The sequence below is a fragment of the Gavia stellata genome, chromosome 11 (genome assembly GCF_030936135.1).
Source record: "Gavia stellata isolate bGavSte3 chromosome 11, bGavSte3.hap2, whole genome shotgun sequence".
Taxonomy (NCBI): Eukaryota; Metazoa; Chordata; class Aves; order Gaviiformes; family Gaviidae; genus Gavia; species Gavia stellata.
The window spans coordinates 6,731,068-6,758,767 of NC_082604.1; the positions used below are offsets into that span (position 1 = coordinate 6,731,068).

Genomic DNA, 27,700 nt, shown 5'->3' on the forward strand with positions numbered 1-27,700 from the left:
TCAGGCGCTGTAGTGGGCCACCGGCACAGCTCTTTTAGCTCTTGGGGTCTCTTCCAGGGGCGGGTGGGGACTCCCGGCGGGGTCCGCGCTCTCGGCCGAGGGCTGCCTGGCCAAGACAGCCGCCGCGGGGCCGGCGTCGCCCTGTGCCCGCTGCAGTGCGCGGCAGGACCTGGACGAGGACTTGTTGCTGGAGTTTGCGGTGGCTTTGTTGCATCTCAGAAGCGCCAAAAAGCACCTGTAAAACTATCACATGCACATAGAGAACAGCAAGTTAGCAGGAATTTTATTCATTTCGCTTTTTCTAAGACAGGCTTCATCTTATGGTCTTTATATTCATTTAAATACCTGGAACAGTCCTGAAGAAAACATGGATGTAATAATATTTTGTATTAGAAGTTGAATTGTTTTGTAGAGAAAGTATGTCCTCGTGCGAAAAGGCAGCTTGTGCTGAGGTCAAGGTCTCTATAAGCTAAGGTGGGATGGGGTCCTGGGGAGCAGGAGCTGGGGGAAAGAGCTGCCTGCCTTTTCCATTCATCTGGGCACACAAACCAGGCACATCAGTGAAAGAAGAATAAATCCAAGGAAAATAAAAGAAGACGTTTTGGCCAATGATATGTCATGAACAAGGCAGTGTTAGCACCTCTGCAATATTTCAGCACTACAGGGAACAGGTAAAGTGCTAAAGTCCAGACCGGGCATTTTGCCTGCTTGCAGATTGGATGCTGTATTTATTTTGGGGCAGTTGGGTTTTTAAATTCATTTTTTAGATCAATTTATATTTTCATTGTCCCTTGATTAAAAAGTAGTATGGAGAGACTGAAATGAAATTTTCAGACAGGTCTGTAACAGTCATCCTGTGTTTTTAATTAATACAAATATTACTGACTATATAGTATTACAGAGACTAGAAAGGACTCAATGCTTTTCAGCCTGTTTTCAGCTTTGTAGGAGCCTGTTACCTGACTGAGCTGACTGCGTGCTCAGAGGCAGACACCGTTGGTCTGCCCCGGCACGGAGATTTCAGGGAGCGCTGGCGGATCACTCATGCTAGCCTGCAGTCAGGTTATTGATATATCCCATTACTAAAAGCGTGGTGGGGATTGAGGTAGTTGAATCGCCAATGAAAGCGATGTTGGCTGGTTTGATTCGTGTTTGACCAGGGAAAAGATGAAAAGTTGTGTAATGTGCTTGGTTTAAGCTCTCAGACGAGGTTGGTTCAACATCCATTATTCGAGGGATTTTTTCAGTTGCATGGCAAAACACACTGTGCATCTGACAGTGGAGGGGTTCTGTTGCATGAAGTTAAGGAAACTGCCTGTAGCAGAAGACAGACGTTTTTTAGATCTTACGGATTGTCTGCATGGCCTCCCTACACCGGCAGAGGCAAATACTGATAGCTGATCTCTCTAGGGTGAAGAGTCCAAACCCGCATTAATGGTAATTCTCTGTACAACACAGCTGATAGCAACAAGCTCTGACAACTCTTGCTATCAACAGCCAAGTCAAAAAATCACGCAGCTTTGCTTGCTGGGGAAAACGGCTTTTGAAAAGTTTCACACCATTTTTGCATCAGCTGAAATTTCTTTTTTAATGAGAAACTGAAATTTCTCAGGAATTAAAGACTTTTTTCCTAATAAAAATAATTATGATTTTTTCATCAGCCTCTCACCACTGAGCATTGAAATAGTAAGCAGCTTGAAAACTTGTGGGGAATATTGTCTATTTTTCTGGGGTTTGCTTTCCCCCTGCCTTCTCTTGTGGCCAAGTTCACGTGCGTGAGTGAGGCTCTTATCACCCACCTTTCTGTAGTTGCTTAATCACCAGAAAATTTCTGTTACTACCTAAGAGTCTCTTTTACCTGTTTAACCTTCACCTACCCCTTGCCTGGAGGCATTTGCTCCATGCAAATGTTACTTTATCTGGCCTGTTGTCTGATTTTATCCAGCCTGATCAGAGATTTCTGAACATTTACTGAAGTAGGGGCGGGAAGCCTGGACATAGAATTGTTTTAGAAATACCATGAAATCAGAGGGAGATGAAAGCTGCATCAGTTATCAAGGTTATCTCCTATAGATTTCCATAGCATGAGGAATGCTCTCAGTGTTGAACACGGTTATCTGGATCACCAGCATCTCCTGTTTGCGCCGTAAGTCTGCCTGGCACTCCTGTGTGCTCCCCCAGACCCCGGGGCAGGTGGGTGCAGCCGTGGGTGCAGCGCTTCTCCCGATCCTTTCTCAGCCCCGAGTTTGCAAAATGCCCCGGGAATATTTTGCAAAGCAAAAAGGCAGCAGGGGATGCTGCCGGAGAAAAACACCCCGGTTTGGGTGTAAGGGCAAGGGGGTGATTCTGGGGCAGGTCTGACGGTGCCGGACAGGCTGTAACTCCCTGGGTGCTGGATTGCTGCTGGCAGATGGATTTTCCTGCAAGAGCTCCTCTAGCGAGAGCTGGGCTGGCTCCCAGCTAGTCTGAGCTCCGGTGCTCGTCGGCATAGCTAGCTCCTATCCCGGGGGCTGCTGGCAGTTACCCAGGGGTCAAGAAAACCCCTTCTCAAAACAGGAATAAAACTTCTGTGACCAGTTAGATGATCCAGCAGCCAAAAAGGTCAGACATCTAAAATGTACATATAAATAAACACTGGCATTTTGAGTGCTGCATGAACAAAATACGCTACCTCTTGGGAGTTCCTCTTGTGACCATAGTCGTAGAGCTTAATTTAGGGATACGAAAAACATTGACCTGCAACGTTAGATAGGAAGAGCAGGCTGTGTGAGAACGTGGATGTGATGGAGAGGGTGGTGGAGGAAAGGTGGAGGGAGCACTGAGTGTTGTGCTGAAACATAACCTGAGACAACACGGGTTAACTTGTTTGATTATCTTGTGTGTTTTGGGGTTGGTTTGGTTTTTCGGTTTTGGGGGGGTTTTTTGCATGGCTTGCAAAATAATAATAATAATGACATAATAAATCTCACTTTATCCTGCTCTGTCCATCCCTCCTCCCTGCACATAGTTCACTTTTGAACCAGTTTTGGAGCCAGATCTAACAGAGGAATTAGCAACGCCACTCTTCCTGATGAGTTTTATGAAGACAGGCGGCTGGACAGAGGTGGGAGAACCGGGAAGAAACAGCAGAGTAAGCACGAAGGATCCTATAACCCACCAACGAGCCTTCCCTGGGCACTGCCGTGACGCAGAGCCTGCAGGAGCCTGCGTTTCCGTGGCTCCGCTGCTTGTGGAGCAGGCTCTGGGCAGGCGCTTGGTGTGTGTCCCTTGCGCAGAGGTGGGTACAGCCCCTGTGCTCGCAGGGGAGCCCGAGGAGCAGCGAGCTGCTCTCTTCAGGGAGCAAAGCGTTAGCAGAAAAGCTCAGGTGTTTAATGTGAATGAACATGTGTGTGAAACATTAAAACAACCTATGCCAGAGGTTTCTAATCTGAGGTGCTTCTGCTTCCTTCGCTCTCGAGTGTAATCAAACTCAGAGTATTGGCTTCTTGGTGGTCTGTACTGAATATAGAAACCTGAACACTGATCACTGCTAAAATACTAACTGAGCAATGAAAACTAAGTGGCATTTAGAAAAAAATACGTAACTAAGCACATACCTAACCCTAGAAGTAAAAGTTTATGGTGAACATAAGGAATATGTTTGACATGGAGAAAACCAGTTTAATTTGTGTCTACCTGCTGCCTCTAAGCAATCTATTTAGTAAAAAGATTAATTAAGCATCTATAGAAAAGATAACTCCTCTGCAGAGTCTGTATTGTTTCATAGAGTAATCCTTTCAGTTCATGAACATGTTAAGATTATCTGGTGATTTTTAAACTGCCTGTCTTGATTTACCTGGGGTTGCACGTGTTTGAAGTGATGCACAGTTATCTTTGTGGGGTGAAGACTGTGGCCATGGGAATGGGTAAGGTGCAGAGCAAGCTGGTGAGTGGCGACTCAGCCAGACTTCATGTCCCTGCAATGGGATTTGGGCTGAGATGACAGTTACCAGCTACTGTAGTTAGCTCAGGGCTTCCGTCTCTCCCCTGGGTACCAGGATCAACAGGTCACGCTGCTGCAGTTTATAAACTTGGCTCTGGCTGGTGCTGCTCCCAGGCGTGGGAGCAAGGCTTAGCGCTGCGGTAAGCACAGTGAAGCACCAGCAGCTGTTGGTCTCTTTGGATGCTTTTCCCCTGGTCAGGGACGGCAATATCTCTTCAAGCGTTCCAGGCAGCTTCATGAGAGAATTTATTTTTAAAAATAAATAAATAAAGGAGAAGGGAAAGAATTGTTCGTGTCGTAGGGAGAAAGCCTGGGAGTTCTGCAGGAGGCTGAGCATGAGCAGAGAAAGCAACGTACTCCCCTGAGCTGTTAGTGACAGTGAGTAGAGCTGATGGACGGTGTCATGGAAACTTCTTACTCCCTGGGAATTTCTCATGCCCCCGTAAAAACACCCACAGTTACTGCCAGACTTCAAATCAATCCTTTTCCATCATAATTTGTTTTCAAGAGAGAGTGATTGATTTACTACCTGTGCTTCCTAACAGCTTCCAAAAATTAATTAAAGTGGAAGACTTGCTGAATTCAGGGAAACAGATTATCCACCTGCTATAATACCAGAAATGCAAAGATCAGTAAAATGTGCCTGACTTAGCGGGCTGATGGAGCTGAAGATGGTTGAGGGACTGGACCAGGCGTGATGCTGTCTGCTTGTTCTCTGTAGATCTCTGTTCACCCCCACTCCTCTTCTGAGCTTTTATACTCCATCCCTGCGCAAGGGCTACCCCAGCCTCTGCCCGTTGTGTGCTGTGCATCGCCTTGTCGTTTCTTCTCACGAACAGCATTGCGTTTTCTTGCACAAGAAGATGTAGCCTACCAGGAGGGGAAAGGGGAAGGGGAAGGTTTTGTGATTTTGAAACCTTTTCCCTGCTGGATCATGAGTTTCCCCCGTGCCGGGTGTGGGACTACCGCTGGACCAGCACACGGTCCTCCTCCTCCCTGAGCGCGGGGAAGGGCTCGGGTGAAACCCAGCCCTGCATGGGAAGGATGTAAGCTGTCTCCAGCCCAGCGGGGGAGTTGCACACATCAGCTTCCCTCTCCCGGGATTGCTGGGTGCAGTTGACACTATTTGCCAAAATCCCATGTGTGCTGATTAAGGGAGAGTATATTTTCTGGTTTGGCCACTTCTGGGAACTTTTCAGACCAAGTACAACTAAGTGTACCGAGGAAGAAATCTGCTCTTTGAGCCCTGGGGGCTAATTAGCAGCAGAAGGAGGAAAGAAAAACAAATATAAACAGTACTGTAAGAGGCACGAAGGACAAAGGAGTTATAGGGCCCATTTTTACTGCGTCAGGAAAAAGAAAGGAGAGAAACCTTTGCACAGAGCGGGTGACAGAGGACCAGATAGATGGCCTTATAAAGCTTCTTCTACTCTATTCCTCTGCTTTATCTAATAAACAATTTTCTTCTGCAGAGATCAGACACTGGCAGCCTCCTGACTGTACAAGCCAGAATCTAGTTGAGGAGTGCATTAGCTTAACAAACATGAGCTAATACCATGTGTGTTTCAGGGGGTGCAAACTCGGGTCAGCAAGGGGTTTTCAAAGCAGTCGAACAGACACAAGTTGTCACGGGAGGGTCTGTCTTTGCCCCCGTGCCGCTGTGTGAAGGCTCTGGCATCCTCCGGAGCGGGCAGTGGCACAGGTGGAAATGTGACCCCGAATCTGCACAGCATCTTTAGTCTTCACCTCACCTCCATTTGAGGGGCTGGGAGGGCTCGAAGACTGGAAATGGCATGCAGGGCAATCAAATCCCAATTGAGGAGATAATCCTCCAAAATCCAATTGAGGAGAAATAGTCTTGCTACTGGTGCCTGGGTACCTGTTCCTGGAGTTTCTAAGGCGAGAAAATTAGGGTAGAAGCAAAAGTGGGTACTCTTATGCTGAACTGGCAGCTGCATGGTGTTCTGAAGCATTTCTCTCTTCTATTCTGTGTTGAATATAGTTAAAACCCATGTTCTCCTGGCATGAGTAGAGTCTTCACCAGAAAAAGAGGTGTTATTTATAGGCATCTTTCAGGAAGGTAGAAGTCCTGAAAGATTTCCAGGGGAGCTCCAACGCCTTCTTGAGCCACCTAAAGATGGGGGTTTCCGTTCCCCTTTGGCATCGCAGCAAAGCCGGGGAGTGGCTGGTGAGCAGTACCAGGGCGAGCTGCCAGCACCGCAGAGCCCAATCCCCGTTAGCCAACAGCACACTGGGGTCTCTTATCCCTGCCTTTAGCATCAGACCTGAGGTGCCACATCTGCCCTGAAACAGGGCTAACGGCACCCCGGTGCTGCCACCAGCAGCACGCCGCTCATCGCAGGGATGAGGGCGGTGCTCAGGACGTGCTGCTCTGCCTGCTGACGCTGACAGGGCTGAAATTCATCCTCTTGGATGAATAGAAGGGATCATTTGTTATGCACACAGCAATTTTTTTAGACAAAGTTTCCAAAGGGCATGAATCAATACATGATGTTTATTGTGAGATGGAGCTGGGCAGGCCAGAAATGCATGTCTTGCTGGAAGAGTATGGAGAATCACAGTTATTCACTTATTGTGCACAATGTTGAAGATATTATCAAGCCTCTGTCTTGTGTTTACCATCTGGTGAAGCTAGTCCTGAGGCCAGCCCTCTACCTGGAAGTACAGCCCCAGCTACATCTACAGCCCCTTGCCTGGTACCCTCCTGCCGTCTATTTTTTGGCTCTCTAAATGGCAGAGGGAGGGAAGGGCAGGATTTGAATCAAGCTGTGCGGTCCCCTGCTCCAGGGTCAGCTCCTCCAGCAGTGTTTTTAAACAGATCGCTGGTCGTGGTTCCCACCAGCTGTTAGGAGCGGCAGAGTAGGACAGAAGAGTGACTGAAGGATTTGAGAGGGGATTAAAAGAGTAAATTGGGAAAAAGAAAGTTGATGTAGCAAAGAAGAGGAGTTACTGTGGGCAAGGCACTATGCTGGGGCATGGCGTAGGGTAGCAAAGGCTCATGTCCTTACAAGACTTCATGTATCTGAATCAACTTCAGACAGTATTCTGATGCCTTCACGCTTGCCAGAACATTGATTTCTTCTCCTCCACGTTTAACTTGCTGTTCATCAAATTGTGTAGTGGAAAGGAAGGAACCATCAGTTGCTATTTTGGGAAGTTGGTTATCTAACTTCCAAAAGTCCAGACTCGTCAATTAAATTTGCTCCTCGTAGCCCTTTTTCTGTGCTGCCCTCTCATATGGTTTTTCAGTGATGTCACTGATACACTCTTTATTTCCCCTCATTATTTCTTTACTTCTTGTACACATTGAATCTGAGTAAACAGGATAGCATTTCACTTACCTGTTTGTTCAGAAATATGTAGATGATGGGGTTGTAGACTGTGCTGCTTTTGGCAAGGATGGATGGGATGATGCTGGCTGCAGGGGTGATGAGACCAGGTTTCCCAAACGTAGCTATTAGTGCCACGGTTGCATATGGCAGCCAGCAAAGGAGAAAGCAAATTATCATCACCACCACCATGATCAGGATGCGCTGCTCCCGGGTCCGGCCCATCCCTTTATTGATGCCACTCACCTGGGTGGGAGAGAGGCACAAATATACCATTAGCGCTGCTCATACTGGGAGCAGATGACAATGCATGGGAGATCCTGGAGTGGCCTCACTAGGGGCAGGGTTGGCAGTGTCACCTGAAATGTTGGCTGGAGAAGAGCTAGCCAATGTGGGCAGGGTTTGTATGTTATGTACCCAAAGTCACAGGATCACAGAATCACTACGGTTGGAAAAGACCTGTAAGATCATCAAGTCCAACCATCAACCCAACACCACCATGCCCACTAAACCATGTCCCACAATGCCACGTCCACACGTTCCTTGAACACCTCCAGGGATGGTGACTCCACCACTTCCCTGGGCAGCTTATTCCAGTGTCTCACCACTCTCTCAGTAAAGAAATTTTTCGTAATATCCAGCCTAAACCTACCAGCAGTGATGCTCCCAGTGAAGGATGAAATGCTCTATACCCAGAGGCTACTGGGGCAGGACAGGAGACAGGCAAGAACATGAAGAATGAGGGTTTGAGAGAACATTCTCCCCTGAATCCACTGGAAAAGTCAGCAGTTGAATTCAACTGATTTACAACAGGCTCCTTCTCTGGACTTGGGGCTCACGCATACTCGTAAGTAAATCATACTGATGTCTTATGCCTCACCCTTGTTTCTTAGTTTTCAGTGTGTTTTGAAAATTAGACCTTTTACAGGTTGTTATAATGCCTGCACTGCACAGTGCTGCAGTAAGCACGAGAAACTATTACAAGCAGTTTTATGGGGAATCCAGTGGGATGTGTTTGTGTGCTCAAGTCACCTTGAGACTAATTAAAAAACCAAACCAAAACTGTTCAAAAAGTAGAACATATCTGTAATTGCCTGCTGAGGGAACTCTAATACCGAGTACTTTATAAATATCCTGTTAAAGTGCAAATGAAATCTTTTATGACACTTGTCTGTGATTTAAAAGAAAAAAAAAGTGGTATTTGCCACTAGGCAAATAAAGTTGTTAATCAAAATATTTCCATTAGTGAGAGGTGAATATTTCATTCAGAGATACCCACAGGCATCAGTAGCTCAGATTTATTCACAGACATCTCAGACAGAAAGCTCACATTTATCTTCTTGTCTTTCCTGGAGTTGATATGAATTCTGTATGACATTTTCCCTGTGTTCAGATTTTTTGAAAGTCTGCCCCAACTTGGTATAAAACGTTACACAATGTTTAGGCTGTGGGATGAAGTAGAAGCAGCTGGATTGGGACACATGGGTACGGGGGTGGAGATGGAAGAGGAGTTGGATTTTGCATCATGTGTGGTTGATTTTTAGGCTCCTGAGAAGAGGTGCTGCAAGGCAGCCGGCTGCCAGGATCCTTTATCCCCACACAAAATCTCAATTTCTTTGTGCCTTACTGAGACCCTCCTGCCCACCCTCCCGTGCCAGGAGAGACCCGGGGCAGGTGGTGGGTGATGGCTTGCAAGCAGTGCACCTTCAGGAAAACCAAAGCTCCTTTTTTTTCTATTGATTTTAGAAAAGACAACCCAACAATCCTTTCCCCTTCCTGCAGGTAAGGTCAGAGAAGACAAATGTTTTCCGGATGTTTTCCAGGTCACAATCAGCCTGGTCTGAGGTTGGGCGTGAGAGGAGGACTCTGGAGGTATTTCCCATTTAATAACCTTTAGCAGAGCTCAGGTCACAGGGCAGCTGGTGTGCCGCTTGGTCTCCACATCTCCCTCTGAATATCCTGATGCTGTGTGGCACAGCTAAATGGGGAGAAAAAGCTGCTTTTTGTCACGGGCTGAACACTGACATAAAGCTAGCGGGGTATTTCTGATGGTATGTGTTCTGCCACTGCAACACACCCTTCTCAGGCAAACCTGTATCATGTATTACTCTCTTTACTTTTTAAGTATTTTCTCCTTTCCTAAAAAAAAGAAAAGCCTGCAGTTTTCAAACTGATGCTGTCAGGAAATGGCTTCATGGCTAAGTAAGGAAAGGTTTTAATTTCCTTGCCAGCAGTAGGAAATTATTATTTTCATCCTATGAGGCCAGAAGTTTTGAATATCCTCCCCCTTCTGTAATTCTGCTTGAAGCATTTTTGCTTTCAATTAAGAGGCTCCCCTGGTCAGCCAAGGAAACATGAGACCTTGATATTAATATTCAAGGCACTTGCAGAAAGCTTCTGCAAAACTAAACGAACTCAGCAACCTTGAAATGTTGCTGGTGCTTCGTCAGCGGATGGTGACTTGGATGTACCACACAACTCCTGGGCTGTACTGAGACTTCTGCTGTCGGATCGACTTCTGTAGATGGACAGAAGCAAAGAGCTGTGCGATGCTGAGAAGTGATGCTGTGGGCTTTTATTTTAATTTTGTCTCAATAACTTCCAGGGAAAGCAAAAGCACAAGTCTGGCCCAGGTAGCTTGCCCGTAGTTGCTGGGCCATAGGGATTGGAAAGTCAGCTGGGGTTGTTTCTGGCTTAGGGGTAATGGCTGCTGCAGGAATTCAGCACAGGGTTACCCTGGCCATGCACTGAGCTGGTGTAAAGTGTCCTTCCCTTCTGGTTTGGTCAAAAATCTAAACCTCAATCTGCTGTGCAAGAATTAAAAAAAAAAATTACTATTTCTGTAGGTTTTGGTATAGAAAACAGCTGCAGAAAATGTGCTTTTATAGTTTTATATTTTCATTGCTGGAAATTGAGTCTCCGTTTCTCCTAAAAATGATCTTTTCAGTTTTCTAAAATTTATGATGCCTCTGTATCACTCATTCCATATGTTGCATGTGTGGTCCAGCGTACCGAGTTAGCAGGATTGGGAGACTTCATCCCCAGTGTAGTTGGAGGCCCTGGTCATGCTTTGCTCTTCCAGTGATGTTTTCACATGCTTCCCACAGGTGTTAATTTTTACATGGAAAACTAACAAAAAAGTCAGGAATAGTTGGGAATCTCTGCAAACATCTGCCGTACCCAGTTAAGGTCCTGACCACTTCTCTCCTGGGCTCTGTTCTGCGTTCAGCCCCTGCCAAGGGCAGGCAGTGAAGGCTGACGTTGGGAACCATTGCTGAGTAGTGGAAAGATGGTTTCCCGACGGGCTGGAGTCACATTCCATGGCAACTTATGTGAGCAGAAAAAAGGCTAATGTAGTGGAAATGTTACTGTGCATTCATTCTGCATGTAAGCTGTCCTTTTCACTTGAGAGCTTACCATAACAGTCTTCACTGTGCCCTTTCCAGCTAAAACTCAGCTGAAACTTGATCACAAAGATGCCAGACACTGGGGCCAGTGAAGTATTTAATCCCATATATTATATAGGTATTTCTATATGAGCTGATGGAATATGCACTCTCTTAATGCAACCCATGACTTCGGGGGTTTGCTGGATGCAGCAGGAGTTTGTTGCGCTGCCTGTTTGCCTCTGCCTGGGACATTATAAACCATGACGTGCCTGTGCTATGAATTAATTTCTGCTATTAGGCAGCATCCATAGTGGAGATGGCCATGAACACAGGAGGACAGCTCCTGTGCTGCCATCTATCAGTTAATAGCTAAGTTACTTTATGTTTTCTACTACAGAGAAGCACCTCTAGATGGTGACTCAGCCTGCAGAAGTGATTCTTTTGCCTCTCCTTTTTTTCATTGAACATAATTGGGAACGTACACATCCATCCTCCTAGTGCAGGAGTGGAAATGCTCACAAATACAGTGTTTGTGTGGGGTGGCATGCCTGGATGTCATGGACAGGAGAAGGGCATGGATGAGAGACTAATGCAACAAACAATAAGAACAGGTTTAAATAGAGGTCACTGTGGACACAGCAAATTCCTGGTTGATATTGCTGACACATACTGTGCAGAAATAACAGAGTCATCACATTGTTAGGAAAGTAAAATATGTGTTTTCAGCAATGGATATGGAAATTGCTCAGTAACACCCAGGACCGGAGAGCACAGCTGAGTACACCCGGGGCCACCTGGGAGGTTTAGCCACGAAACTCCCACTGGCATTAATTCCTGAATCCCCAGGTTGATCTGAGAATATCAGCTGAGTGACTGACTGTGTTTTCTCTTGGTTTTTGTGAAACCACCATAGTATTTAGAGCTTGGAGAGTTGACAGGGACACTCACGGGACTAGGAGGATGATCCTTGAGAAAAGCTGGAATAAAGGGATATAGATAGAGGGAAAAAAACCTCAACAAAACTGGGTATGCGATGGCCTGGGGACACCAGCGGAGGCCCCTGGCTTTAGGGGAAATACAGCAAAGCTGCTGTATTTCCCTAGAACGGGTGGCACAGACACCCCTGAGCTGTGGCAGCAGCTGAACCATCTTCAGACATCACTGCCCGTTCACCAAGAAATAGTGCCTGAGAGCTATGAAATCAGATATACCCAGTTATACTCTGCCCTGGTGAATTAATAGCTGCACTTACTTGAATACATACTAGAGAACTAGACTATAACCTAATAAAGTTGCAATTAAATTAGATTGCTTGTACATTAAAGGTCAGTCCAATGTCTTCTAAAGTGGATGTGAGACTTCCTGATGGTCCCTACACATCAGCTTATGCCCTACTTTTAAGAATTGATAAATGTAGATAGTGGATTTGCAGTAGATACGTTGGATGCTTCAGGGGAAACTCTCAACCCTTTGAAGTGTTACTGTGCCGTCCATTCTTGGTTGATGCTTGTAACTCAGGTGAGGAGGTCTGTGGGCACGCACATCGATACATCTATGTGTTGCTTGGAAAGAGATATGAGGTGCTTAAAATGACATCAGGTGTATCCTGTGCACAAAGCAGGCTGCCGAGGGAGCCTGGCGAGCAGGGACAGGACATCCAGAGTCCATGAGACCTCCTGGCATGAGAATAGCTCACCTCTGCAAGCATGGGCTTGCTTAGCAAAAGCTGAGCAAAAATAAATGAAAGCCCAGCAGAAAGCTTCAAACAGTAAGTCAACAGGGTGCTTACAGAAAGGAAAGAAGTTAGCCTCGGAAGCTGTTGCGGGGGCTTAATGAGAATTTCCTTGAAGCTCTGAAAGAGTGGGCAGTGATACATACGGTGGCCAGTTTAACAGTAGCTTGTTGTCTCTCTTAATAATAAAAAAAGTTTTGCTTGGAGAGGAAATACTGGTGTTTATCAGGGAAAATAAATGGCTGATGCTACTATCCAGAAACATTGCAAGATCAGGTTAAATTTTATTTTTAAGGATGTTTTTCTATCCCTCCTAATATCTGAGTCTTTGTGTTATGCTTAAAAGCTGCTCACTGCAATCATAAAACCTAGAAACATATTACCTGCATTCATAATGAACATTTTTTCATATAATCTTTGATTCAGAGCTTAGGCTTTCTTAAATTCCTATGCATTCAGTGCCTTGTCATGAAAACAAGAGTAAGAAAAGCAAGTTGCCAACTTTGTGTTATATTTCCATTTTAATGCTCGTCCGTGAGAGGTGTGCTTTGCTCCTGGCAGACCTTGTGCTTTTACTCCACAAAACAGATTTTACATCAGTGTAACAGGTTTGAACCCAGCAGGTCGGACTACAGCACAGCACAAGGAGAGATGGGGAAAAGCAAAGCAGGAGACAGGACTTAAAATTACTTGAGGCAAAAAGCAGCAACAATGCTGGTTTGTCACTTGGAAATTTCTGCCTCTCCTATTTCCTAGTATGCTGTTTACCTGGTCTAGATCTGGTAAATTAACATAGCGTGAGGCTTAGCAGTATCATTGTCCTGATGAAAAAAAACCAATTTCCTTCATCTGAATCAAAGAGAAACCTTTTCTAGTGCCCCTTGTGCAATGCCAACTAAGCAAGGTCCCAGCTGGTTGGGCTTGTTGGGGTCCAGGTCTTTCCTATATGCAAGAAGGCAATTACCAAGCTCCTTTGAGATTTTTATATATATAAAACTAGAACTAGAACTAGCATGCAGAAATATATATTTTTTTAATTTTTTTTTCTACATGCTAGTTCTTTGGGTGTGTGCGATTCCTTGTAGAAGCTGTGAAATGGAAGAGGTTTATCAGTCCTCTAAAAGGCACAGAAAATGCACCACCGCCTTCTGCAGGGACACGCAGAGCTTCCCGACTCTGCCTTCAGTGAAACTGGGAGGCTCTTCTGGCTCCTGCTGCAGCCCCAGCAAAGCTGAGGTAGTGGTGGGGAGCAGAGATGGAAACTGGTTTAAAATAGTTGGTATTAGTTTCAGGAGCAAAAAATGCAATTATTCTCAAGGTTGGGAAACCTTCCTCAGGATTTCCAGGAAGGAAGCAAGCATGTCTGCGGGTGGAGGGCTATGGAGACTCTCGCAATAGCAGTTGCACATTTCTTCCGTGACCACAGCATTCTTGGTGCTTGGTTTCTTGCCTGGGACTAAGTGTAATTTTGTGGATAATGGAACACCTTATGCCCAGGGAGGAATAAAACATCGGTAAGAAACTGCTTTTGCCTCAAACCGCTAATTAATTTCAACCAGCATTCATCCTTTTTTTGCAAAAGAGATGTAGCCTGAGGGAGCTGAGCTTCCTGTTTGTATTCCCTTAGGAGATGCTCTGCTTTCCCTGCTCAAGGTTTCTGGTCTCACCTACACTGCCCCATGCCCACTTCTTGCCCAAATAGAGATTCAAGAGCGAATGTCTATGAATCACACAGCTAAGGGGTGGCACCCTCTCTTCTAAGGGCATGTGAAAATGCAAAGAAATTTTCAACCAGATGAATACTTTTTTATTATTGAAGCTTGATAACAGTCCACGTAAGTGATCTATTTTTCCAGCCAAACATTTCCTTTTTCTCTGCCTTTTTCCTGTGCTGTTTTACCTTTCACTCCCTCGGTTACTGAGGCACAATTTGGGCTGACCTGAGCATCTCATCGCTTTTGGAGTGCTGTAGAGACTTCTACCTCCCTCAGCTGTGCTACAGGGGAAGAGAATCAGATGACAAATATTATGACCATTCATGATGTGCAGAATGTCTTGTGCTCCCGAATCCCACTAATGCTTCTGCATCAGACTGTATTTAAAACCACACAATTTCAACCCTAAACGCAGTATATATTCATATACCTTAATGAGTTGGGTTTACAGAATATCCCAAGTTTGCCTGTTCATACGGAGGGGACACTAACAGCTCCCTTTTGGTGGGTCCAAATAAATCTTTTGACCCTCGGGCTGTGGTCTCGGTGCTGCCCAGCTCTAAGACTCGGGTGAAGATTTGCCTCCGCAAATCATCTTTTTTCCAATAAATGAAGGCTGTGGAAAATCTCCCATGATAAGTGTATTAACAAGAATGATACCGTGGAAATTTGGCCAAAAGCACTTAAAGCTGGCTGTAACCAAAAGAAGGTGGTCTCAGGCTGTGTCCTGTTGGAAAGGGATCACACAGCCCCTGCGGGGACCTTCACTGCGTGGGCAGAGGGACCTGGCCCCACCGCTACCGATTGCTTTCTGGAAGCTGCGGTTTCCAGTATTAACGCAGACCTCTGCCAAAGCTTATAGGGAGGCAAGGGGGGAGAGGGAGAAGAAGGAATCTATTTCCATCTGCTGTGCTGACGTCTTTGATCTCTGCTATAGTTATTTTTCTAATCTCTGAGAGGGCTTGGAAGGTGCCAGGTGAGGAATAGTAAGGGCCTTGTGCTGTGCAAGGGAGAGAGCTCTGTGGCTCGGACATGCCCTCGAGGTGCTCACAGCATCCTCTCGCACTCACCTCTGTCCTCACAAGGGTGGACCACGTGATTTAAGATTAAAATTTAAATCGAAATTCAGTTCCTCACTTGCCTTTAAAAACATAGAGGGCTCCGTAACTGTAAGGAGAGGTCTTGTAATCACTGAAAGGGGTTCATTATTCGCTTTAAATATCAGAATATTGAAATAACTCATTGTGGTTGATGTCTGCAAAAGCTCAAGTACCAAGTGCGGGCACGGTGCAGCGCTGCTGGGAGGTTTCTGGGTTCTAAGCATTGCCTCGTCCTTCTCCTACTGAGTTTTCTGTAACACAGTGGGTGTGCTTCTAGGCTTTGGGGTGCTTAACTGTGTAAAGCAGAAAATATTTACGGTTTGAAGGAAGCATGTCCTTTGGAGTTATTAATCTGCATAGCACATCTGTCAGTGAGAATCAATATTCAAATACTTCAGCACTTCTTATGTTCACACTGGTTTAGTTCCCCTCCTTCTGCATCTTTCTTTGATGCTTTAATCAGTAACGACTGTGATGATAGCACGTTCTTATTGAGAGTGGAGGTTTTCTCAAACATTATGTGATGTCTAGATTTAAAATCAAATATTAGCAGAAAAGATCCTCAGGATATGTTCACCCGAGACTGTCCAGAGTGTCCTTGGGGTGCCCAGGCGGGCAGGGTCAGTCCTGGCACACAGAAAAGCCCAGACCTGGCGGCTGCTGCCAGCCATGAGGAAGGGTGTCCTGGTGCCTCCCCTTCCCAGGGAAGTGGGAGACCCTGCGCTGGTCTCCCAAAGAGCACAGGCAATAGCTGTGCTCCAACATGGGTATGTTTTAAAAGCAAATTAATTGAATTAGTGCTAGCGTATGTGGTAACAGCCAAGTATATCTGCATAGCAGCTCTATGCTGATGCGCACTCTTAAGTAGGACCTTTGTAATTGCAGGATGTCTCAGAGAAGACTCTTGGGCTCCTCTGTGTGGAGTGTTTGCAGAGCTAAACCTCTCCTCCTAGGGAAGAAGGAGCCCTCCCTGTGAATCCAGAGAGCTGGTGATGTGCCTCTTGTATCTTCCAGGACACTCAGGTACAGTATGTGATCATTTGGGGATGAAACCTGGCTGCTACCGTGGAAAACCCGTGGTGTTTGGGGTAGAGCTGCATTAGGCTTGAAACAGCTCTGCGCTCCGGGTTAGTGGTTTGCTCTCCTTTCAGTCCCCTGCGGATCTACCCGTAGTTGTCTGAGCTCAAAGAGCAAGTGGGAGCCCCTTTGGTGCGGGCTGGCTGTCGGGGCAGGGGAGGTTGGTCACAGTCCCCCTGCAAAGGCAAGGCAGGGGGTCTCGCTCCCTGACTTGATTTTTTGTGGCATTTTTCTCTGCCAAGCCTAGAAGACCAGTCATTAGAGGAAGGATTGATGGATGAGACAGTGTTCCCCCAAGGCAACTGCAAATGAGAGGTAATTTTCATTTGTCTTGCTGACTTGGGGGGATTTTAACCAGTGCTTCAAGGACTGCTGTGAGGGGTGCTTCTGTAGAAAGAGGTAGGTGGGGTTCACTCATTTGCTGAGCCTCCTCATTGATTTTTTTTGCCTGTTGTTAAAATGACTTAGTTCTGTGGGCAGATTTCTCCCTTCTCGTTCCCACAGCACACTTTCCCTGCAGGGGAGGTGGTTGTGGGGTGAACCCCAGGGCAGCGATGGGGCAGAGAGTAGGATGGACAGAAATGATGCCTGGCAGGTAGCACAGCAAGGGATGTGAGCCTGGGCTGGCCCCGCAGCCCTGCGAGACACAGAAGAGTATCACGAAGAGCCAGTGGAGGAGGAAAATGTGGTTCCTGGCGCTGGCGGGTGACTTTGCTCTGGGAAGAAGGACAGTGCGGCTCAGCCTGCGGGGCACGGCTGCTCCCTGCTGTCCCGCAGGGTGGAAGTGCTGTGCGAAACTTAGCTTCCCTAACTGCAAATGCTTGAACACTTCACTTCAGAGTTTTTGAAGCACCTGCTGAAAAATATTTGAGCTAGTGGAAAACAAAAGAAAAGGTTCACAGCTGCTTTGTTTTCAACTAGAAAAATCCATACTGTGTTCATCAGGTAAGTGACTGCTGTCGGACAAACCTCCGCTGCACACAGAGTGGCAGAGCACAAGGTATGTCCCCTCCAGCTCTTCGGACAAGCCGAGGACAGTCGCTGTGCCCTCCTGCAAAGCAAACCCTACATGGAATCACAGTACCCAGGGGTGGAAGTGTCACCCCTTGCTTCAGAGCCACCATATGGCCTGTAGCATTTGTTGTACATGTGTTTTGTGTTCACACAGATGTCTGATTTTCCAGTGCTCATTGCTGCTAATGGAAGAGTTCCTCCAGCTCTGAGAAGGAGCACTTACTGCAGGGGAACCTGCAGCTGAGATGAACCAAGTATGAGCAGCTCTAATGAGCAGAGCTCCTGCTACCGGTCAAGTGGGAACATATAAAAGCATCCCACAGTTGCATTTTCACTGGGATTGAAGTCAAATGAATCAAAGCAAACCAATTCCTTGTTTATTTTGTGCGTGGGTGGATTTTCTTGTTTCTAAAGGTGATTGCTCTCTTCCATCACCGGGGCTGCACTGTTACTGCAGGCTCCTCTGGGTTCAGCTGTCTTAAGACTAATTTCTTTTATCTGGCATCTGAAGTGTTTCAGTGCTGAAGCTTTAATGCTTCCTGCCTTTGGGAATGTGTTTGTCTCACATCCCCAGTTCAGTCTCAATTTGTTCTGGGTAAGCACTGCAGCAGCATTAATTGTCTAGATAAATGCTTGCAGACCAGTGTAATTACCCTTTCCCCTTCTTGCCAGTGGAAGGAAACTGCTGGCAAACAGTGCTGGTTTCCCCCATTTTCCTCTGCCCAAGCTGTATGAAACTATTACCCCAACATTAGAAACTGTTGGATTAATTAATGAAATTAATATGTAACACATCAAATGCCTTGCTATGGTTCTTTTCCTTTCCGTAACACTTGCGGGACCAAGGCGGCAGAGGTCTGATGGAAAGCATGCCTAGATCCTGGCTTTTCCTGCCTTGCTTGTGATTACCCCGGAACGAGGGGGCTCAGAGGGCCCTGCAGTGGGTGGTGATGACGGTAGAAGCCTGGATATGCTTTAAGAGCCCACATGTGATTATTTCCACGGCACAGTCCCCAACATGCCTTTGGTCCATGTAGCCAGCATGTCTGGGAGGTGCTGGGGGAAGCAAGACTCACTTGGAGCTCTGCTCTGCCCGCTCACCGTCCCCATGCCAGCGGGCCAGCGCATGCATTGGCATGGGTGCTCATGGCTTTGGGCATGAATGTCCCCATGGGCCACTGGTGCTGGGTACCTGTCCCCTGGTTGGTGTGCCAGTGCCAGCTGGAGAAGACGAGATGGGTCTGCAGCCCTGCCGCAGAGCCTGACCTCTCATGGGCTTTGCTGCTTTGCTGCTTCTCTGCTTCTCCTTTTCTCTCTGTAAGGAAGGATGCTCTGGCGGGGTGGGACAAGAAGGGGAACTGGAAGTCTGGAAACTGGTCAGATTTGGAGTCTGAGGTGAAAGAGTGGCTAAACCTCCCTTAAACCTCAGGAGCTTTGCATCACTGAGCTTGTGGTAGTTTTACACCGATGTAATTCAACCCAGGGCAGGAGACTGTGCGGAAAAGCAGAGTATTGAGCCCGTGTACTAATTTCCAAGGATGAACCACAGTCAATAATTTGGAGGCAGGATTTCAGATTCATTTGTCAAGGAGCTGACAGGAGAGTAGCCTGTCAGTGAATTAAAGAAAAAAAAAATCCACGCTGTAATATAGTGATATAAAAGCTGGAATCAATTATATTTGCATTCTGACAATTCATGTGAGAGGACTCTGCCAAGCTTGTCAAAGACTCTAAATAATGACTTTTTAACCCCTGTGCTCAAAAAATCATTTGTCTGTTTCCAACAAACATTTTTAAGGCCTCCCGTCCTGACTACAGCTATTCTGAAACCTGGTAGCAGAGTGGTTGTCTCCTGCAAGTTTCATGGATGCATTGGGGGAATCGCTGCCGGTTTGTTGCTTTCAGTGAGCGGGTTATTTCCAGCGGGGGACTTGGGATGCAGACCACATTTGATGAGACAGTTTACCCAAACAGGTATGTACTTGGCATCTGTACACCCCATGCCTTGGGTTGGGCACGCTGGTGAAACCCAGGCATGGCCATAAAGATCTCTTGCTTCTCCAGGACATCCAGGAGCTTAGGTTGGACCTGATGCTGGCTATGGAGTATTTGTACTAGAAGAAATCCCAAACTATTATTTTTGGTAGCCTATAAATTGTTTGCATCACTGAAGTTGCCTTTGAGAGACTTGTCCATGCGCACTGTTTCTGCTGGCTACAATGGTTTTGAAGCAGTAAAACAATAGACACGACCGAGGATTTCAAACCAGCATGGGGCTGTGGATGGAGGATGCATCCACCTTTCCTGCACTGCCCAGCTTCACATCCCAGAGGGTTTCCCCAGCCGTGAGAAGCCGTCTGCATGCTTCACCCCGAGCGCTGAAATGGGTTAGCCCGACGTCCTTGAATCCTGCTCGGGCTCCTAGGACCTCCTAGGGCAGCGGGCTACGGTAAATAAGAAGCGGCTGTTGGATTTGCTTTTCAGCTGCTCACAGCCTGCTCAGGGGTTGTTGCCGGCTGTCTCCCAGGCTCTGTTTCACTTCTGTCATTTTTGTGAACTTCTAATTTGATCTGAGCTGAGGGATTACAGCTTCCCTGCTGTGGCATGTAGCGTGGATGGATCCTGTGTACTCATCTGAAGCTACATACTCAGCTATAGGGGAAATAACACACTCTCGAGACTCTGCTAACAAAACTAAGGCAATTTTAAAGCATCCTTGCTCTTTGCAGCAAACCCCAGTTGGCAGGTTTCTGCTAGGAGCTCTGTTAGGGGAATGGGACCGTCCATGGGAGGCAAAGCCGGCTCTTGCCATCCCACCGAGGTGCTGCGATGAAGCCCCCGGTGCAGGAACCTCAGGAAGGAGAGGTAAACCCTCGCACCCAGCTGTCTGCCACCGCACAACTTCATCGTGCTATGCAGCACAACAGCCTCCCCCCGGGTGAAGCAGCTGCCTTTGCTTTCACCTGGGTCCTGCACAGTGGGAGGTATGAAATCAGTATCAAAACAGAAAGGCTTCCTAGAAAGGAGATAATTAAGAGGAAAGCTCAATCTGTTTGGAAACCTAAATAGCCCTCATTTTCTAATGGCTGTTTTCAGTATTCAGATTTACTGTCAACAGCATACTGTAATATGTTCAAGCTCCTTTGGTATTCATTTGAAATGGCTCAGAGCGAACCCTTCCCTCTGGCCGTTGCCTGCCCGCCTGAGATGAGACTTGGGGGCAAAAATGGGTCCTCTCTTAGTGGTAACAATTTTCTTCAGGTTTAAAGAAACTGTGAGCTTGAAGCAAGATGGTAGGATCTGTCAGCTGCTTGCAAGCAGCACAGGAGAGTATGATAGCCTGGGCTGATTTCCAGGGTTTTAAGCATCCCTGCATATCTCCTGTGATGACAATCATGTCAGAAACCAGAGCGTGAAAATACAAATGTCAAGCGAAAGGATATAATTTTTCATGCCTGGCTGAAACCAAACTCCCTGATCTCCCACTGCAATTTTACTTCCGTAAGTGGTGCAGATAACCTCAGTTACGGGAAGCTATTCACAGCGGCAGTTGAAAGCATGATAAAAGGCTTACAGAGTATTGCCTGTAATTTGGGATCTCCTAAAAGCACAATTGTCTGTTGTTCACTTCCTTAAATATTTAGCTTGCATGTGAAGCTTATTTTTTTCACTCTTCCCCCCCACCCCCCCACCCTTACACACGCCAGGGATTTTGCTGCTTCTGCACCTTGCTGCGACGGGGGAAGCTGAGCAGCAGCGTAACCGGCCGGGAGAAGCCTGTGTCGGCAATGGGCACGCTGCCTGGGCCCAGGGCAGGAGGCAGGCTCGGGGGGTCGCTGCCCCCACAAATCCCCAGCCTCCCGGCTTCCCCTTGCTCTCCCGGCTTCCCAAATGAGCCCAGGCACATCTTGCAGTACCAGCTGGTTTTGACTTGCCCTCTTCATGGAAAATCTCCCTTTGTGGAAGGATAACTCGGATCCAAACAGAGGTATGTGTCCGGCAGATCAGGTATGATGATAGTGGTAGAGGCTGAGCCTCAGAACCGGCTCTTCTCCTGCGTGCTGGGGCTTCAGGAGCCCCGTCCTGCAAGGTCGGGTAACAAATGTAACACATCGCACACGCAGACTTTGCACAGACTGCAGAAAAATGGCTCTTCTCCCTCTGAGAATAATTTTTGTATTATTTCACCATGTTTTGGGGTCCCTGCAGGACTAGACAGCCCAGGAAAGGCAGCTCCTTGACCTTCAGACTTGTCACCCCAGTCTGACAGGGGTGCAACAGCCCCTGCCACCACCCTGTCCCCTTTCCATGCCACTGTGGTCACTGGAGGACCAGTTCATATCACTGAAGGGATCCCATCACTCACTGCATTTGCAGAGAGCTCTGCTGAAGCTGCTGAGTCCTGCTGCCGCCTGGACCGGCGGCATACCAATGCTCACCCTGATGAGAGTGTCCAAAGCTGTCCTTGAAGACAGATAGCTCTCCTGAGCCTAAAATTCACTTTTTGTGTATGTATGTGATGGATGCATCAGTGGGAAGAGTATTTAGTATGAAAACTTACACCCTTCAATGCTCCCACCGAGGTGCAGCCCCAGCAGAAATAAAGGCTCTGCCTGCCCTGGAGAGGTTAGAGACGGGAGAGCTTGTCCGAGCCGTGGGGATGACTCCAACATATTGGACAGCACAACCTTCCCGCAGCGGACAACTCTCCGACCAGGTTTTCTTGCTGTTTCTTGCTTGTGGAGGAGCTTTGGAGAGGAAGAGCATCTCTTGCAGGCATTACCTGCTCCAGCCTCAGCTGCTGTGAATGACTTGCAACAAGCAGCACCTCTAAACCAGTATTTTTAGCTTGAAAAGACAGAAAAACTGGAGTCTCGTGAGATCCAGCCGCCACCCCCCCCCAACCCTGTGCTCAGGGGACTGGTCGGTGGTGCAGGAGCAGCCGCAGTTCCCAGCAAAGGGTGACCAAAGAGGACTGAGCTCACTATGAAGAGGAACAAAAGGTATTTGTAGTGAGACGATGGGCTGAGAAAGGCTGAGGATTAACTCAAACATCTCCACTGATTTGATTTAATTCTGCCCCAAGTCTCCAAGCAATAATAAGCTTAAGTTAAATGTTTACATCTGCAAATGTGACTCACAGAGTGATTTTTATCTAATTCCCTCTTATCTTTCAGGCTCTCGCTGCACGAGCTGAGACAAAGCTGCCAGATGTCGTAGCACTGATGGAGCTGGCGCCCAGCCTGGGCTGGGCTCCCTGGGCGCAGGGGCCAAGCGCAGGTAGGGCAGCGAATGCTCACTTTGTGCTGGGGGCGAGCGGGTGGCCCAGCCTGCGCTGCCTGGTCCTTGCCTGCCCGCAGGCTGGTCCCCCACAGAGGGGCTGCCACGCTCATGGGTCCTCTCCAGCATCGCCGTGCCATGAGCAGGCAGTGCTGGTGCATCGCTCCCTAGGGCTTGTGGCTCAGTGCAGATGCTCTTCAGAAGAGAACAAAAACCTCCGCATCAGCATTTCCAGCTGCCTGACAGTGCTGACCTGATGGTGTTCGGTACCAAACATTGCATTGGGTGGGTCAGCACTATTAAAAGCAAACATCCCTTATCTTGGGAATAAAAGCTCATGGTCATTTATGGATTGGCTGTGTTTTGTGTGCAAGGGGTAAGCTTCATGCCGCAGGACTGCCTTACAGTGTGTATTTGCTAAAATCCATCCTCTTGCTTTGCCTGGATCCTGCCAGCAGCTGGATTATGTATGACTTCTTGTTAGCACCCTTTCTTACAGGGTTCACTTTTACGCTTTCAGAGCAGAAGCACTGATCTTCAGAAATCACAGCTCCCGCACCCTCCACTGATCGTACAGCCTCTGAACCTGCAGGTGATGCTCACCTCTCCATAGGCTTGCTGCAGATTTAAATCCTAGGACCAATCTCATCAAGGCAGGTAAGTCCTTCCTAGTTTTAATTAGGGGTAATTGGGAGTATCTTGAGTGGTCTGGCAAACTTCCCTCACCTGCGAAGCTGTCATAGGGACTTCCAGCTGCTCACACTTGAGTGTGACTTTTAATGCCCTGGTAGACTGGAGCCTGTCACCAAGGCAGTCACAGGAGAGCCAGTTTCCAAGGGTGGCAGCACATCTGACAGCAGAGAAGTTACAAAGGTGGAAAACGGTGGTCACTGGTTTCTGCTTGGTTTGGGGTCACAGTGAAAAGGTAGTTGAGGAATCACTTACCTGCCTTACAGCACACAGCAGCTTCCCATACGAATAAACAATAATGACAAAAGGGATTACAAGGCAAAAGATGAAAAGACATATGATGTAGGACACGTTGTTAGCGTCCTTTGAATGCCAGTTCACGGAGCACGTTGTCCCTGGTCCTTCTGGCCCATAGCTGCTCCAGCCAAAAAGCGGGGGGACAGTCCAGACCAAGGAGTACGTCCAGGACAGGATGATGCCTGTCCATGTTTTCCTGTAGTTTGTGGTATCGGCCTGTGTTGTTCCTGTCATGGTGCAGTAACGTTCGTAAGAAAGTACAGCCAGAGAGGTGAGCGAGACGATGCCTGTATCAAAACGTACATTCGTATTAGAAATGGCTGAGTTAAGGCTTTGACCTGTCTCGCGCAGCGATATGTCAAACTGAAGATGAGGCTGATGGCAGTGGCTTTGGAAACCCGGTGGGCAAGGCCTGGGGCTGGAGGTGTCTCCCCACGAGCAAGAGGTGCTGAGAGCCTGACCTCACTGAGTGAAAGCTGGGGAGTCTTTAAATGTGTGAAGCCAAAGTAGGTCTGTTATAAATGCTGACTGATAATTAAGCACATCTTTCTGCATGTATACATACGTGTGTGTGTGACCTGCAGCAAAATCCTGGTTTCGCTATCAGATTTGGTGTTGGTGCACCTGTAAGACTTAAGGATTAAAGATTGATAGCTATATTTGCCTAAAGTTCAGGGCTTATCCAGCTTCACAGCCTTCCTTAAGCATCACTGCTTTGCTTGAAATGATTACATTGGCTCTTTGCTTCCTGGGACTTGTGCCTTCTCCCAGGTATCGGGTTTTTTTCTCCTCCAGGAAAGGTATGTGAGGAACAATAAATGTCCATGGCCACCCTCTGTTCTCTTCCCTGTCCTTGCCCTCTCCCCAGATGTTATGGTCTCCAGGCACTTCTTGGACGTCTTCATACATCCATGAGTGCTGGAGACTCGCACAACCCCCCCAGCCCCATGCTGTGCTGGACCTCGAGAACATGGCGTTCTCACAGCAAAATGTGTGTGAGCAAGGGCAGACACAGCAGAGGAACAAAAGTGACTTTAATTAATGAAATTTCAGTTGTCGGAGACAAAAGAGGGTTCCGTGAAAGTGGGAAGAGGGTGTGTGTCACCAGAGGAACCTGCTTAAATAAAACTCCTGGTGACAACCAGGAGAGCTTTCCTTGCAGAGTGTCACTCCCAAGGAAACCGCAAAGTCAAAGATCCGTGTCTCTCGGTGTTAGACCAGAAAAAGTAGAATGAGCGTAAGGAACGTGGGCACTTTGTTGCTCGGGTTTGAAACCTAACTCGATTCCAAGGGCAAGAATTGCAGCTCATTAAAGCAACGCTTTTCGTATAAAGCATGATGGCAACTTTAATAGTCAGCAAAAATCCAAATCCTCTTTACAGGGTGAGGCACCTCTTCTGAGATGCGGAAAATGAGAGGTGCCCTTCTGCCTCTGCCAGCTCGGAAGTGCAGCAGTCTGAACCCCCCCTCAGGGAAGTGCAGCCCCCCAGGTTTTTCATATGGATTTATTGTGTGTGGTAACAAAGAAATGTAGATTAAAACATGTCATGAAGCCCGCTGTGCCAGCCAGTGCCCTGGCGGGCTTCAGCACGGCTGTGCAGAGTGCGGGCAGCTCATGAGCCCTCACAGACATTTACGGGTCTCTTGCAATTGGGGTACTGTCAGCAGATACGAATGGGGCGAGAAAACCACTTGGCAGCAAATCAGAGATTTCTTCTGCATACAGTAATGCTGAGGGGGAGGTAATTTCTAATGCTGATATTAGAGTTTGTAATTCCACCTCCACACACACCTCCCAGGCTGCATTTTGGAAGTGATGCTGGCAGGTACAACTGAATATAGCTGGAGCTGCTGGTTAATGCTGACATACTCTGCTTAAACTTTCCTTGGCATGTAAAGGTTTCATGTACATAAAGCCGACTTGCTACCCTGTATAACTTTATCAGGGAGAGAGGTGGCAGCAAACATCTAAACTGCAGCTGCAAATGTTGTATCTTTAGGGTGGGTGTAAGTGGTGTTGAGCATCTCCTAAAGCAGCGGTGTGCAGCCTGGATGCAAAGCTGAGCTGTTTTCCTCTGGTTGTTCAGGTCTGTTACTGATGGGCAGAGCGATACGAGTGCTAGCTGGGGGAGAGCCCCACGGATGCGTGCCAGTGGCTGGAGCGTTAAGGCAGGCTGGGAGAGATTTTCAGCACCGGGAAGCTTGAAAATATGAGATATTGCTTAACTTAGCTCAGAGCGACGTTGCTCTAAACTTCTGTTTCTGTAGCATAGGAAACACTGCAGAGCTGGGGAGAGGAGGCAGGGGCAGCTCTGCGGACCTGCTGTCCCCACAGCCCCCTCGCCGTCTCCACGGCGGCGTGGCTCTCCCTCCGTGTGCCCGGCTGGCAGGCGAGGAAGGGATAAAGGCAGAGGGGCACAGTGGATGCTCTTTCCCGCTTACCACCCTCCCTTGCTCTGCAAACATGTTTGCCGTGCCCGGAGTCACACCAGTCCCCAGGACCTGGAGCCCCGCACTCCCCCCTGCATGCCGGGGTGCTCCCGGGGTCCCCCTGCACCGACGCTGCAACTGCCCCACCACGCAGCGTCCCGGGCACGGGGCTTCGTCCCCGTCCGTCCCCCCCGCTCTCCCTGCCCCGGGGGGAGCACGGAGAGCTGCGGCCGCAGGGATGGGCAACGCCGGCCCGGCCCGCCCAGCGCGGCCCGTTCCCGCAGCCGGGGCCGGGGCTCAGGTCTGAAAGGCACGGGAGTGCCAAGAGATCCGGCTTTGGGGCCGAGAGCTGCTGCTCCTTCGGGAGCCGCGAGAAACGTCCACTTGGCAGCCTGAGAGAGGATTCCTATTTAAGGCCGCCTGGTGGGTTACGAGCTTCTTCCAGAAAAGCAGAAGTTGGGAAAGTTTAACCCCACTCCTGTGCCCTTCGCATCGCCGCGGAACTGCTGCCCACTCGCAAACGTGCCCCGTCCCACGCCCCGCTCCCCGGCCCGCGCACCCTCGGACGGGCACCCGCACGGCCACGCTGCCGGGGCTGGGCTCCTCACCCTCCGCTCCCCGGGAGCTGCCGGGGCCGTCCCGTCCCCGCCCCGGCGGGAGGCTGCGGGCGCAGCCTTGTCCTCCCGCGGCGTGGGTGCGGACCCCCGCAGCACCCCCGCTTCCCGGCCGCCCCCCGCCTCCCTCCCCGCCGGTGCCGGTGCCGGTGCCGGTGCCGGTGCCGGTGCCGGGCGGGTCCCACTCACCGCAGAGGGCGTTGGCGAAGCCGTGCCAGGCGCAGGCGGCCCCCGGCGAGCCCCGGCCCCGGGCGGCGGCGGCCAGCCCGAGCGGGGTGCCCAGGGCGCAGACCAGCAGGTCGCTGACGGCGATGTTGAGCAGCAGCAGGTTGATGGGGGAGCGCAGCGCCCGGTAGCGCCAGAAGAGCAGCAGCACCAGCAGGTTGCTGCAGAAGCCCAGGCTGCCCACGGCGCCCAGGCAGACCGCCGCCGCCAGCCGCCCGGAGGGGCTCAGGCACGGCCCCGGCTCCGGCCCCGGGTCGCGGGCACCGGCCGCGGCCCCGCAGCTGGGGGCGGCGGCGGGCACCGGCATCCCCGCGGGGCTCCCGCCTCGCCCGCGCCGGGCATTGCAGCGCTCCCGTGCCGGCGACCTCCGCCGCCTCTGCCGGCCCCAGCGCACCGCGGGGCGGATTGGCTTCGGTACGCTGAAGGGGAAGGCGCGCAGGGACGGTGCCCGCCGTGCTCCACCGTGTGGCCGTCAGCAGCTGGCTGCTCTCCGCTCCCGGCCCCGCTCGGCCCAGAGGGCTGAGGCCGGGCGCGACCTCATCACAGGTGTGGGTGGGGAAAGCGGCGCGGGGAAGCCGAGCCTGGCGCCGAGCGGGCGCTGCGCTACGGGCGGGGGAGAGCGGCCTTCCGCACTCTCCTGCCCTATGCTGCACCCACAGCTGCTGCTTGGAAACCTCCACGGAGGCAGAGGCCAGACTGGGGGATCTCGCTGTCTCGAGCAAGGTCTCGCAGTTGAGGGAGCTGGTGCAGAGCAGGGAATACAAACAAGTTCAGACCAGAACAAAAGAGTCGGCTGTGTTTAGGC

At 49.1% G+C, this 27,700-nt stretch overlaps 1 protein-coding gene across 1 annotated transcript; it reads right to left on the reverse strand.

The window, feature by feature from the left end:
• On the reverse strand, positions 1–27,202 carry LOC104259219 (pinopsin). Its single transcript, XM_059822838.1, has 4 exons — positions 26,860–27,202; positions 23,585–23,913; positions 7,345–7,578; positions 1–243 (listed from the first exon to the last, which is right to left on the reverse strand). The coding sequence occupies exons 1-4, from the start codon at positions 27,200–27,202 to the stop codon at positions 1–3; spliced, it is 1,149 nt and encodes a 382-aa protein (XP_059678821.1).
• Between the last annotated feature and the right edge of the window lie 498 nt (positions 27,203–27,700).

Excerpts from the sequence above, each read along its gene's own strand:
- LOC104259219 (XM_059822838.1), bottom strand. The coding sequence starts at position 27,202 with ATGCCGGTGCCCGCCGCCGCCCCCAGCTGCGGGGCCGCGGCCGGTGCC. Across the intron at positions 7,579-23,584 it reads TGCTGTGTGCTGTAAGGCAG|GTGAGTGGCATCAATAAAGG; the intron begins GTAAGTGATTCC and ends TCTCCCACCCAG. Across the intron at positions 244-7,344 it reads ACATATTTCTGAACAAACAG|TTTTACAGGTGCTTTTTGGC; the intron begins GTAAGTGAAATG and ends TGCATGTGATAG.